The 15,179-nt window shown below is 31.5% G+C and overlaps 1 protein-coding gene across 5 annotated transcripts in view; it reads left to right on the top strand.

The window, feature by feature from the left end:
* The window catches only part of LOC111418287 (uncharacterized), a 50,246-nt gene that overhangs the window by 15,637 nt on the left and 19,430 nt on the right, over positions 1-15,179 (top strand). Inside the window, exons 1-3 of one of the 5 annotated variants that reach the window (XM_023050794.2) lie at positions 343-444; positions 13,300-13,449; positions 13,623-13,911. In XM_023050794.2, the coding sequence (XP_022906562.1) occupies positions 13,314-13,449; positions 13,623-13,911 (425 nt within the window). In that variant the 5' untranslated portion in view covers positions 343-444; positions 13,300-13,313. Of the gene's footprint in view, positions 1-342; positions 445-620; positions 898-5,258; positions 5,477-12,808; positions 13,167-13,299; positions 13,450-13,622; positions 13,912-15,179 lie in introns of those variants that run through there. The other 4 variants (XM_023050793.2, XM_071194561.1, XM_023050792.2 and 1 more) reach the window with 4 other exon arrangements.

Here is a 15,179-nt window from a genome sequence, read left to right as displayed (position 1 = left end):
TGAGTTGAAAATTATTTCTATATTTTCACAAATTTCGACGTTATGAAATTTTTAATTGTCTCTGTAAATCAACTTATATAACAAGTTAAATTTATAAATACCAAATTTGAAAAAATCATATCTCAAAAAGTAATTTAGATATCGAGATGATTTAAAAATTATTTTATTGTAACTATTTTCAACTTCGTTCCTGTAATCCTTTATTAATTCCTATATCACGGCGATACGATTTATTTAGTTCTATTGTGTTAATGTTGATAAAATGTATCGGAAAGTATTAAATTCCAAAATCCACAGTTTTGTTAATTTTGAAAGAGGGGGAAACACGTGCAGATTTGTGTATAGATGCAGTCACAAAAGTATAGTCTTTCCAATTGCACCTTAGCTATATTAGAACAATTAAAGCGTTAGTTTGTGATGGTTATAAAATATTGAACATAGTCTGTGAGTACAGCTATTTATTTTTTTCTCATTTTTTTTATTATTTTGATTTCTAAATATAAAGCCGATTTGAAATGTCCTATATATTTTCGAAGTTTTTATAAATAGAATGAGTTAAGTTTAAAATAGAAATAAGGTAAAGTATATTCAGAAAATCTGGTAATAAATATATCGAACTGATATATCGAAATCAGCACAGAAATCGATCTAGGTTATGTAAATTTGTTTTGGAGTACACAATTCGACGTATTCACGAAAATTGCTTCCTATATAGCTTACGCCAAAAATATCTCTCCATAGAGGTCACGAGCATATGCTCTTTTGAGTTAATGCATGCGGGAAATATGTGGGTTTATGATAACACCGCTATCAACGTACAAACAAATAAATATTATTTAAGTCAGTTCCCAATTCTGATCATCAGTGAATGGTGGTGAAGTTAAATATTATAATGAGGTTGGTTAAAAGAAATTCTCTTTAAAAATAGACACAAACACTTAAAGTGTAGTTCAGAAAGCGAATGTTGCGAAAGTTAAAAAGTTGCTTATTAGTGCATATCCGTTTACTGTTTGTTTTGACTAAACGGTCTTTAACGTATTTTTCCATATATTAAACAATAAATAATAATAGTTCTTAGTAATAACACGCTTGAGGCTCTTTAGTACGGATGTTACAATCAGGATTCGATTAAATTCTAAGTAATAGAATATAATTATACCGCGCATTTGATTAACCTTGTGATAATAAAATAAACATAAAGTTAAAATAAGAATTGAAAGCAAAGTTTACGAAATTCAAGCAGGTCAAGAACTAATCTGATATCGGAAGCGATTAAAACAAATGTAAAAAAAGATTTGGTCATCAAAAATTAATTTGTGCGAAGTCAACTCCAATTTTTTTGCCCCAATTTGATGGAACTTGTTTATAACAAGAGAAACTCCCAACCGATTTTAACAAACAATATCTCAATCGAAAACGTTATCCTTGGCCAATACGAAATTCAACATGCCTCTTTCGAAATATCTTCCCAATTCCGCCAAAATATTACCAAAGCGCACAAAATAATCTTTTTAGGTCATAATTCGTAAACGATGTTCCCGATTATCAAGATTTATACATCATTCGATTTGACATAATTTCTTCTATCACAATCACAAAATAACCGATCTCAATTCGTTCCCATTAACCTTGCACAGTCCTCAGAATGCGAGCGTGTTCGGCTCGTTGTTTATACATGAGATACGGAAAACTTAATTCTTAACCCTGCATCTGAACCGTCTATTAAGATTAACATTGAGCGAACAGTGGGCTCTCAAATACCCATATATGCAAATCAAATTTTGAACAATAAAAAGAACTTGTTAATTTATTTGTTTAGTACCAAGTCGTTGTCCAATTATTTATTTAAAGATTATAAACAAAGAAAACATTTATCATTTCTTAAAATATCATTTATTAACAGAAACAAGAATACTCCATCAAAAAATAACGTATTTTGCCAAAACTGTAATATAACAAAAACATATGTGGCTGAAGTCTGTACCAGATTCAGATTCATAAAATTACAGTTGACCAGACAAGTATTGAACATATCAATTGATAAATAGTTTTTTGAAACTACAGAAGTTGTAGCAATCTGCGACTACCCTGGATAATTCGAATAGACCCTCTAGTATGTTCCCTGTCTACCCTCACCCCCAGATTTACGTAGAGTTAAGCAAAGTATAGCAAAGTTAAAAATTATTTTCTTAACAACTAAGGACTGCAGCACCCTGGGACTAGTGTAGATTATTGCATTAGGTCCTCTGGTATCCTTCTAGCGCACCAGCACCCCTAGATTTGCCGTAGGGGCCGAGGGGTGAATTTTTTAATAATCCTCGTTTTCAATAGCAAATATAAACATTATTTTCTCAATAACTAAGGACTGCAGCACCCTGGGAGTAGTCTAGATTATTACATTAGGTCCTCTGGTATCCTTCTAGTACACCAGCACCCCCAGATTTAGCGCAGGGGCCGAGGGGTGAATTTGTTAATATTCCTCGTTTTCACTAGCAAATTTAAACATTATTTTCTCAATAACTAGAGACTGCACAGCACCTTAGATGGCAATAAATACATTCAATTTCCTAACAGTAGAGTTTTAGTATATCCCTTTTGCAAAAATACTATTAATAGTATAGTACCGAAAGGAAATAAAATAAAATTACCTACATAAAGCAAAAATTAATAAATACTGCTTAGGGATAATATTGGACATGGTCGGTGTATTAATACAAAGTCGAAATCTTCAAGAACTAACTGCCCATTTTAGAAGCTTTTTAATTGTAGTAATTGGTCCTGTAATTAACAGTGAAACAATTCAGCATTTGAAATTGCTAACTAAATTTAACTTGGAATATTTAAAATTAGATGAATTTGACATAATTAATAACAAGGATGAGGAAGACATCACAGCTCTTATACAGATACACCATTTTATAAACATTTTCATCAAATTTACACTGAAGTTGAGAACAAAGTAGCAAAATGGAATAACGATAGTAATGAAAAAAATAATCTGCAATGTTTGCCCATTTGCATAATTTTTGCTAAAGAATTATATGCCATTTGTACCTCTTTGGACGTCTGTGATAGACAATATATCGGCAGAAGAAGTTATTACATCAAATTCAAATGTTGAATGCTGGTTCAAAATTGTAAAAAGAAATATCTTGGTGAATGGCACATACTTGAAAGTTGGACGATTAGTAAGAATTTTAAAAAGAATTATACAAACTAATGTAAACGAACTTACATTAGATATCAAAAAAAATAAAACAAAAAAGACAAACATAGGACGATGATAAAATTAATAGTCTAACATGTAAGGAACAGTGGCGGCAAAAGGTAAAGAAACAGCTTTTTTGAATCCACCTATTAAATGATTACAACAATGATACAATTTATTTTGAAGATCAAGACGATATTGACGATCCACCCAGTTGTTATGATACAGAACATAAACATATCCACCTACAAAACAATTCGAACACCAAAATAGCTTGTTATGAAGATGATGTTGACGATCCATCTAGTTGTCATGATATAGAATATAACTCATCATCCTCATCATTTTACAAATCAAGCACAGTGGCATGTTATATGAACGGACTGATATCTAATAATGAATATTACTTGAAAGCAATAATAAATCAAAATTTACAAAACACCCAAAACTTTTTGATTGGAATATACAAGTAACGTAACACCACTATTAAATTAATGAGCGACGATTTTTTACGGCTACATTCAAGTAAAAATTCTACAATAGTTAAATCAAAAACAATAACAGATATGTGATTATCAGAGTACTGCATCGATGCATTTGCGTTTATTAATTGATACTGGTATTTATTACTGATACTGGTTTTGATGCTGATACAATTAATAATTTCCTTCTCAGCATTCAAACTAATTCAACAGAAAGTGCTGAGTTGATTGACTTTTATTGGAACAACATACTTCCACAAGTCACTGAAAAACTAACATTTTCTCTTACAAATGGAACTGAAATTTTCAATATTCTAGGTGGAATCAAATCAAACTCTGTTGGTATGGATGGCATAAGTGTCAAAATGCTTTTATTGTGTTGTCCTGCAATTTTGGCCTTCTTCTGCCATATAATTAACTATTCCATTGAATGTTCTGTGTTCCCTGATATGTGGAATCGCCCTGGTGACTCCAATTCCAAAAACCCCAAATCCTCATGAATTGGGGGACTTGAGGCCAATTAGTATATTGCCTATATTGAAATCTTTAAAGCAATTGACGACAAACGGGTCACTATCTTAACACTTTTGGATTTTTCTAAGGCCTTTGATAGAATACATCATGATACTCTAGTGGCTGCGCTCCATTATATAGGTTTATCTTTAGGTTCGATTCATTTAGTACAAAGTTATTTGTCTGGACGAAAGCAGTTGGTTAAACTTAATGGTTGTACATCCAATACTGCACATGTTATATCGGGTGTCCCACAGGGCTCTATTTTGGGTTCTCTGTTATATCTGATATCTACAATTGGGTTCGCTAACGTTTTGGATCACTGTATGCCATACTTTTATGCTGATGATACTCAACTGCTCTACTCGTTTAAACTATGTGATATGGAAGATGCTGAAAGCAAAATTAATCATGACTTAGTTAAGGTCGAAGAACTTGCTGGCAAGCTTTGTCTGCGGATTAATTCTAGTAAGTCATCGGTTATGGTTTTTGAGGATAGAGCTTCGGCTGAGTTTGTAAAAACTAATTTGCGATTGGTGATGGGTGGAAGTCGTCTTAGCTTTGGGGAAATTGAAAAAAATTTGGGTATCTAAGTACGAAGGCTTAAAATTAAAATTAATAAAATTAAAATTAAAATTAATTTGGGTATCTGTTTCGACGAGCGGCTTCGCTTTGATGGGCATGTTTGGGGTCCGTTCTACGGAAAACTTACTCTATATTAAGGTTGCTTTACAACAACAGATATATTTTGAACCAGAACCTTAGAACGTATATGTGTGATGCCTTGGTGTTGTCCACCTTTAATTACGGTGACGTAATATATCTGCGATATATATGGTATCCGTAGAGGGGAGCGCATATCACATACGCTGGCATGGGCTGGTTGGCTGAGCATGTCGCGGCAAAGGACTCTTCACTGCTTTTGTCTCTACCACAAAATTATCTTATACAAATATCCGCCTTACCTTGATAAAATTAGATTTCGCATAGATATCCATAATATTAATATTAGGCATAAACATACGCTAACGATACCTTACCACCGCTTAGAAATTTTCAAACGCAGCTTTACGTATTCTATGCCTAATTTATACAATTGGCTACCTAATTCCTTCAAGAGTCTTTCTCTAATTTCCTTTAAGGCAAGGGTTAGGACAAGTGAGCGACAAGTTGGCTGAGCACCCTTCTTCTTTGTTTATTTTGAAATGGTTTCATAGCCGGGGGAGGATTGGGGGCTGACAGAGATTGAGATATATATATGTACGCTTCTTATGTAAGTATGCTTCTTATTGTGTATTTTAAGTTTGTTAAATTTTTTTTTTTGAGTTATAATCGGCTTGATTTCATTTCAAGTATTATTTTCAATTTTTGTCTTATTATTTTGCTGGTCACTTGGTCGACCTGACATGACCCTCTTTAATCCAAACTGCCTTGTTATAATTTTATTGTTATTTTTTCTAATTGTACATGTATCTTATCCGATTAATAAACATTATTATTATTAATATATGTATGTGTTTAAGCGCTTGCGCAACCGAAAACAAGTATTCGCTGGATCTTTAAGACCCCACGGTTCTGATACAAGGGTAACTATATTGCTCTTTTGCACTTTTGCTCTCAGATGCAGAAATATCGCAAAAAGTTTGATAAGCTGAAAATTAGATAAAATCGTAGTTGTACATATCTTTGTTGCACGGAATGTTTTTCTAAAACATTCAGACTGTTTTAGAAAAACAGCTCTATATAAAAGTTGTAGCAAAGTTTATTCTTAACAATATTGCTCTTTAACACTTTTGCTCTCAGATGCATAAATATCGAGAAAAATTTAAATAAGTGCAAATTAGATGAAATCGAGGGTTTGCATCTTATTATTAGTACCGCACGGGATTCCGAACATTTTGCAAAAAGAATTTTAGTATAAAAGTTCTAGCTAATCTCATTCTTAACAATATTGCTGTGTTACACTTTTGCTCTCAGATGCATAAATATCGAGATACGTACGAAAAGATGAAAATTAGATGAAATCATTGTTTTACATCCTATTGTTGGTATGCATGGGATTCGGAACGTTTTAGAGAAAAAATTTTAGAAAATTTTATTCTTAACAATATTGCTCTTTTAGACTTTTGCTCTCAAATGATGACTCCATTTACGCAGGGGTTAGGTACCGCGAAAATTGATGCATTGAATTATATGGAATCCGGTTCGGTTCCAAAAATTAAAATACATTTATTGAGTATTGAATATTGAGTTTTAAAATACAATTATTAGAAATACAGGATCGCTGATATGGTCGGTTATCTCCTAAACTAAGATACAAAGTTTCAAAAAGATTTAAAGTTCAATATCTCGAAAACGGTTAAGTTTAGGTTTATGATGCACTTTGTTTAGAACTTCGAGACGAACAGAAATATGGAATAATATAGAGGATGACCCATTAAAGAAAACGTAACTTTGTTTAGTCATAACTTTTTGACTGAACCTGTATACTTAATTTGTAATTTATTGTAATGGATTTAAAAAAGCATTATTAACAATTTTTGCTAGCTAGCTTACTTTAGGAAATAACCAACCGTTTCCATACATATCAGCGGCTCTATATTATTATACAGGATTTCCCAAAAGTAACGGATAAATTCGTTAGAACAATTAAAAACAGTTTATGGAAAACTCGCTGAGATGGGTCTAAAGTTTTAAATTGTTTGCAATTGTTTGGTATAGAGTTTAAATTTTGTCCGCCATGTTTAAACGAGTAATGACGTCATCGATATTTTTTCAAATAGCAATACCCCATTTCTATTAGGGAGTATGAAAGAGAACTTTTTCTGAATCTAGTACATAATAATGGTTACATAACAAAATTTTCGAGAAAAATGAAAGTTTCATTATTTTCCATTCATTTGATGTAGGAAAATAGCAGTAGCCGTGCCTAACCATGGCAACCAACTGTTTCAAATATCAAAAATTTATCAGTCTTAATAAAATATCTGAAACAACTGGTTGCCATGGTTACGCATGGCTACTGCTATTTTTCTACCTCAAATGAATGGAAAATCATGAAACTTTAAGGCAATTTTTCTCGAAAATGTTTTTATTTAGCTAATATTAATTTTAGCTGTACCAAATTCAGCAAAAAATCCTCTTTCATATTCGGTAGTAAAAATGGGGGATTGCTATTTGAAAAAAATAGCGATGACGTCATAATTTGCCTAAAAATGGCAGAAGAAATTTAAAATCTATATCGAAAAATTGAAAAAGATTAAAATTATTAGACCCGTCTCAGCTCCTCTTCTATTAACATATCTGTTAGTCTTTCTCCCATTTCTAAACATTTGTTAACTGTTTTGAGAATTAACAAAACTGGAATACGGTTTTCGTCATTTTGTCTGGAATACAGTCACTGCATTCATAATTATCATCAGTTACGAAATCTGCCAGCCCTTCTTCTTTCACTTCAAAATCATGTGACTCAACTAGCTCTTCAATATTCGACAGTTGAATGATGGCCACTAATTCATCTCCCGGTAACAACCGCCCTAAAGCTACTGCAACCTAGAGGTCATTCTCCAGATTCTCATCATCTTTCCCTGACGTGGCAACATTTGGCCAAATTTTCCTCCAGCAACCATTCAATGTGGATTTTTTCAATTCACGGCGCTACTGTGTAATACATTCTATACAATCAGCAATGTTGTAATTTTTCCAGCATTGTAGTAAAGTTAGGTCAGTATCACTGTCCAAATTATCTAGCAAGTTCTTGAAACTTCTTCTGGTTCTAGTATAATATGCCTTAAATGTAGATAAAGAAGACAAGTTGCATTCTAGAATTCTGGAATTTAGTGATTTATAATAAACCAATAATGGTTTGAATAACAATAACCCATTTGAACCAAACAGAAGAGTGAGATCATTTTTGGATATAAAAGCTCTTGTAGGTATTTTCTTCAAAAAAGGCCGGTCTCATCTGCATTGAATACTTGCTGCGAAGCTTTTCTGCCTCATGATCAGCTGAAGCAGACTCTTCTATCAATATCAAATTGTGAGGGCTGTTACGATTTGTAAATTTGTCAAACCAACCCTTACTTGTTGAAAATGGTTTTATCGCAATATTTGATGTAGAGGGTTCACTTTTCATAAAATTGTTGTGTAGCAGTGGTGTCCACTAATTTTTGATAAAGATCGACTTTTTATATAAATGTCTTGCCAAGATCGATCGAAGGGTTTAAAGTAACCTTTCAGATTCATGATTTTCTTGGTGATCGATGTTATGGCCACCACTGATTTAGAGCTTATAAATAAAAAATAGTAATAATTGAGTTAAATTTTTTTATGGATCTAGTCTTTATTGCCCATTACTAAGGTTTTATGTAGAAAAAGTATTTCCCCATTGCTTTTAGTTTCTGAGTTATGATTGAGTTAATTTTTGAAAATCAACAATTTTGATGTTTAATCGATTTAGAGCTTATAAATAAAAAATGATAATGATTGGGTTTAATCCTATTATGGATCTAGTCTTTATTGCCCATTACTAAGGTTTTATGTATAAAAAGTATTTCCCCATCGCTTTTAGTTTTTGAGTTATGATTGAGTTAATTTTCGAAAATCAACAATTTTGATGTTTAATCGGTTTAGAGCTTATAAATAAAAAATGGTAATAATTGGGTTCAATCTTGTTATGGATCTAGTCTTTATCGCTCATTACTAAGGTTTTATGTATAAAAAGTATTTCCCCATCGCTTTTAGTTTTTGAGTTATGATTGAGTTAATTTTCGAAAATCAACAATTTTGATGTTTAATGAATTTAGAGCTTATAAATAAAAAATAGTAATAATTGGGTTCAATCTTGTTGTGGATTTAGTCTTTATGGCCCATTACTAGATAAGCTTTTATGTATAAAAAGTATTTCCCCATCGCTTTTAGTTTTTGAGTTATGATTGAGTTAATTTTCGAAAATCAACAATTTTGATGTTTAATCGATTTAGAGCTTATAAATAAAAAATGGTAATAATTGAGTTCAATCCTGTTATGGATCTAGTCTTTATCGCCCATTACTAAGGTTTTATGTATAAAAAGTTTTTCTCCATCGCTTTTAGTTTTTAAGTAATGATTGAGTTAATTTTCGAAAATGAACAATTTTGATGTTTAATCGATTTCGAGCTTATAAATACAAAATAGTAATAATTGGGTTCAATCTTGTTGTGGATTTAGTCTTTATGGCCCATTACTAAGGTTTTATGTATAAAAAGTATTTCCCCATCGCTTTTAGTTTTTGAGTTGTAATTGAGTTAATTTTCGAAAATCAACAATTTTGATGTTTAATCGGTTTAGAGCTTATAAATAAAAAATGGTAATAATTGGGTTTAATCTTTTTATGGATCCTGTCTTTATGGTCCATTACTAAGGTTTTATGTATGAAAAATATTTCCCAATCGCTTTTAGTTTATGAGTTATGATTGAATTAATTTTCAAAAGTCAACAATGTTGATGTTTAGTCGATTTAAAGCTACTAAATAAAGAACGGTTGTAATTGGGTTCAATCTTTTTGTAGATCTAGTCTTTATGGTCCATTACTAAGGTTTTATGTATAAAAAGTTTTTCTCCATCGCTTTTAGTTTTTAAGTAATGATTAAGTTAATTTTCGAAAATCAACAATTTTGATGTTTAATCGATTTCGAGCTTATAAATACAAAATAGTAATAATTGGGTTCAATCTTGTTGTGGATTTAGTCTTTATGGCCCATTACTAAGGTTTTATGTATAAAAAGTATTTCCCCATCGCTTTTAGTTTTTGAGTTGTAATTGAGTTAATTTTCAAAAATCAACAATTTTGATGTTTAATCGGTTTAGAGCTTATAAATAAAAAATGGTAATAATTGGGTTCAATCTTTTTATGGATCCTGTCTTTATGGTCCATTACTAAGGTTTTATGTATAAAAAGTTTTTCTCCATCGCTTTTAGTTTTTAAGTAATGATTAAGTTAATTTTCGAAAATCAATAATTTTGATGTTTAATCGATTTCGAGCTTATAAATACAAAATAGTTATAATTGGGTTCAATCTTGTTGTGGATTTAGTCTTTATGGCCCATTACTAAGGTTTTATGTATAAAAAGTATTTCCCCATCGCTTTTAGTTTTTTAGTTGTAATTGAGTTAATTTTCGAAAATCAACAATTTTGATGTTTAATCGGTTTAGAGCTTATAAATAAAAAATGGTAATAATTGGGTTCAATCTTTTTATGGATCCTGTCTTTATGGTCCATTACTAAGGTTTTATGTATAAAAAGTTTTTCTCCATCGCTTTTAGTTTTTAAGTAATGATTAAGTTAATTTTCGAAAATCAACAATTTTGATGTTTAATCGATTTCGAGCTTATAAATACAAAATAGTAATAATTGGGTTCAATCTTGTTGTGGATTTAGTCTTTATGGCCCATTACTAAGGTTTTATGTATAAAAAGTATTTCCCCATCGCTTTTAGTTTTTGAGTTGTAATTGAGTTAATTTTCAAAAATCAACAATTTTGATGTTTAATCGGTTTAGAGCTTATAAATAAAAAATGGTAATAATTGGGTTCAATCTTTTTATGGATCCTGTCTTTATGGTCCATTACTAAGGTTTTATGTATAAAAAGTTTTTCTCCATCGCTTTTAGTTTTTAAGTAATGATTAAGTTAATTTTCGAAAATCAACAATTTTGATGTTTAATCGATTTCGAGCTTATAAATACAAAATAGTAATAATTGGGTTCAATCTTGTTGTGGATTTAGTCTTTATGGCCCATTACTAAGGTTTTATGTATAAAAAGTATTTCCCCATCGCTTTTAGTTTTTTAGTTGTAATTGAGTTAATTTTCGAAAATCAACAATTTTGATGTTTAATCGGTTTAGAGCTTATAAATAAAAAATGGTAATAATTGGGTTCAATCTTTTTATGGATCCTGTCTTTATGGTCCATTACTAAGGTTTTATGTATGAAAAATATTTCCCAATCGCTTTTAGTTTATGAGTTATGATTGAATTAATTTTCAAAAGTCAACAATGTTGATGTTTAGTCGATTTAAAGCTACTAAATAAAGAACGGTTATAATTGGGTTCAATCTTTTTGTAGATCTAGTCTTTATGGTCCATTACTAAGGTTTTATGTATAAAAAGTATTTCTCCATCGCTTTTAGTTTTTGAATTATGATTGAGTTAATTTTCGAAAATCAACAATTTTCACGTTTAATCGATTTAGAGCAGTGGTGTCCACTAATTTTTGATCAAAATCGACTTTTTATATGAGTAAATGTTATCCATTTTTATCACTTATTGATATTTAAATAAATAGAAACAATTGTACTTAGTGATAATATTATTTATTCAATCTTTACCGGTTTCGGTTCACATTAAAGAGCCTTCCTCAGAAGATATCTCCTTAAATTATTACAATAAAATTAACAATCAGCAGAGTGGACGTTGTGGTTTTACTTACGTCAGTATGGAAAATAATTGAAAGGTAATTGATAAAATCTTGATAAAATTTGCATATGTCGGCAAATTAAAATTTCTTGTATAATAAACGTCACAGAAAATATGAAATCACAGTTCAAACACACAACAAAATCGACAATAACAACATGTTTGTCAAAAACAAGTTAAAAAATCAAAGTCTATACAGAAATCTGTAACAAATTCTATTTTATGTAAATGTCTTGCTAAGATCAACCGAAGGGTTTAAAGTAACCTTCCTTTTTTATTTTTGTTCTGAAGCCCAGATATAGATATTTCAGATTCATGATTTTCTTGGCGATCGACTCAAAACTGCTTTGCGATCGACGTTATGGACACCACTGTTGTATAGCATTATCTCTAATGAGTCCAGAGCTTCGAATGGATGTTTTTTGAGTTTCCATAAAATCAACGAATCAACAACATAGAATATCTGAGAAATATTTAAGATTCACGAAGTATTTCAACACTGTTTCGATATTTCTTTATTTTCACGAATAGTTCTTATATAAGATTCGTTAACGTTATTTTTTCTAGCTACTTCTGCTAAAGTCATTCTTTTATCGAAATCGTCTAATATCGCACATTTTTGTAGAAGTGATAACACTTTTCTAGATCGTTTAGAATCTGTCATATTGAAATTTCAGGTGAGATAATCGCGTAAAAGTGCATCGACCAACGCGTAAATTAAGCATCAGTGTTAAATCCTGATTCGCGGTATAGCGAATCCGCGTATAAATATACGGCGTAAATGAAGGGATATTATTATTTTTAGATTTTATTAGGCCATTTTAGACTTTCGAGCTTCCAGACGTGTACCAACTACGAGCCGAACACGGTGTTATTGTTAGGGCTGTACAAGGTTAAGAAACTATGGCGAATCGAATGTTTATTTTCGTGCACTTTCATAATATTTTCTTCATTTTAGCGGAATTCGAAAGAGATTTGAATCGGGTATTTTCACATTCGTGTTGACCAAGAATTAAGTTTTCGAATGAGATATTGTTCATCAAAATCGATTGATATGTTCTCTTGTTATAATCAAAATAATAAACACGTAAAATCCTTTCTAATTGGGGGCTAACTTCGCATTGGTAAAAATTGTTCTTTCCTTAAAATAAATTTAGTTGAAATAATTTTTTAAACATATATATAGATGTATATTTGTTTATTAAATCGGGTTTCGCGTCGATTTATAGAGCGCGCAGAATCAGAAATATTGATGACAAAAGTACCCCAAAGTCCACAGTCAACCTCTCCGAGCTTACGTGCAGCTTTTCCTGCAGCCCAATCTCCTTTTTCCCAACCGAAAAATCAGTTCCCTCCGCACAGAAGACGCGTTTACTCCTGCTGCTACCATTACTTTTCTTATTATTGCAACTTATTGACACATTTTCTTCCCGCGTCATCATCCTCACAGATTGCACAAGTAATTTTCATTTTGTTAACAATGACGAGTACTTTAATTCAACAGTTAGGTGCGTAAAAAGTTGTAATTATTACTAATTTTAAATTATAACTTATAATTATGTGGTTTAGGAGTTTTCATAAACATCCTGTTTAATTTGATAATCCTTATCCATATCGTCTAAAAAGTGTATATTTTTTTAGGTGTTTAAAGTGAAATGGAAATCCAAAGAGTATGGACGTCTCGATACACAGTTTTCACAATTCTTTTCGTTCTGTTATGCACTTACAATTATTTCCAACCCGCTGCTTTGGTCAAAGTGGTCATAATAAACAATACTACGGTCAAACCAGGTAAAATCGTACTTAATATAAACGCTTAAATAAGAAAATCGTTTCACACATCTTGCCCTTGAAATAAAATTGAAAAATAACGAACAGAATAATAACTTTTTTCATTCAACATCTCGAATTAACTTATGAATGAAACCTCTGTTATAAAACTTAATTTATTCGATTTGTTTTAGTTCAAGATATTCCAAAAGTAAATGACCCTCAATTTCTGATAAACACTCCCAAGTGTAAAATAGCAAATCTAGATGTATGGAATGAAGAGGTGGCAAAATTGTTCGCTAAAGAACCTTACGTTTACTGTTCAAAACATCCCCTTTTGACCTACATCGAAAAGAATGCTACGTACGCAAAAGTGAAAATAGACCGAAAAGTTGGACGTCAATACACCAAAAATTCGATAAAATGCTGTTATAAATGGTTGGAAAGGTCAAGCACTGCACCGATCCCAGATGAAAGTATTACGTAAGAATATTAGTTAATTAATTGATTTAGAAGTTATTTGATTAATTCTCACCGTAAAGTTATAACCCATCTATGATAGTTGCTCACCAAGTAGGTTTAAAATCTAAAACATTTCAAATTGATGCATTTAACAAAAAAATTATTGATTTCTTCTAGTTCTACAGAATCTTATCAAAAAATGTTAATTGATAATTCATCAATTGGTTCTCATCAATTCTGTCTACACATTAAACCTGAATATAAAGCTCCTACAAATCAAATTAAAGGTAAAAATTTAACCGTTAGTCTATGACAGCGTATTATTACAATTTAAATGACAACACCACCCTCCTTAAACTCTTAACGCACTCACTCGAGTTGTATAGATAGTCCAAACTTTAAAAAAAATGTCGTAAATGACCCTTGATGGATGCCATAATGCAAGCAAAAATCTAGAATTACTCTCTCAGCCTCCAACCTACAAATATAAGTTTGGAATTACGATAACCAAGCATCGTACTGCAAAGAAATTTTAGACTTACTTTAGTCAGAGTCTTCAAGGAACTTCAAGAAAATGTTGTAATTGGCAGTGGTCAAATTGCAGACATTAGAACAAGACTGGAATTACATTGATAAGATTTTCAGCTGCAAGAATATGGCTGCAATAATGCTGAACCCTAAAGAAAATGTCTCAAATTGTTCTTGATTGATGTCATAATACATAACACTGGAATTACACTGATAAGATTCTAACCAAGAAGAAGACGAAAGAAAAGTTTTTTTCCTCTTTTTTACTTTAGAAACTTCAAACTTTATTTTTTATTTGCTCTGGCCAAAGTGTACAGTTCAAGAATTATATACTGCAATTCTGAAGGCGACGCAGGACATCCTCGTTCTCGAGAAGCTGCATGGATTCGATGTTGGGATGATCGTGCAATCTCTTCTCATGTTTAGATGCGAATGATGCAATCTGATGAGACCGATGCTACTTTCAAGTCGCGATGGAGGTCGGTGTTTCTTATATACCAGGGTGCATTCGCTATGCACCTTAGTACTTTGTTCTGGACTCTTTGAATCAGACTTGCATTTGTCTTGCAGGTACAACCCCATAGTTGGATTCTGTATGTCCATTTTGGTTTTAAAACTTGCTTGTATATTAGCAACTTGTTTCTTAGTGATGGCGTTGATTTTCTGCCAATAAGCCAATATAGGTTTTTTTGACGTGAGCTTACCATTTGAGTTTGGCACCCAGCGTCATACCAAGATATTTTGCGGTGTCGGCGTAACGG

Source organism: Onthophagus taurus, chromosome 2 (assembly GCF_036711975.1).
Source record: "Onthophagus taurus isolate NC chromosome 2, IU_Otau_3.0, whole genome shotgun sequence".
In the NCBI taxonomy this organism is placed as follows: Eukaryota; Metazoa; Arthropoda; class Insecta; order Coleoptera; family Scarabaeidae; genus Onthophagus; species Onthophagus taurus.
The sequence above is the reverse complement of the archived record's forward strand: the minus strand, read 5'-3'. Positions and strand labels throughout refer to the sequence as shown.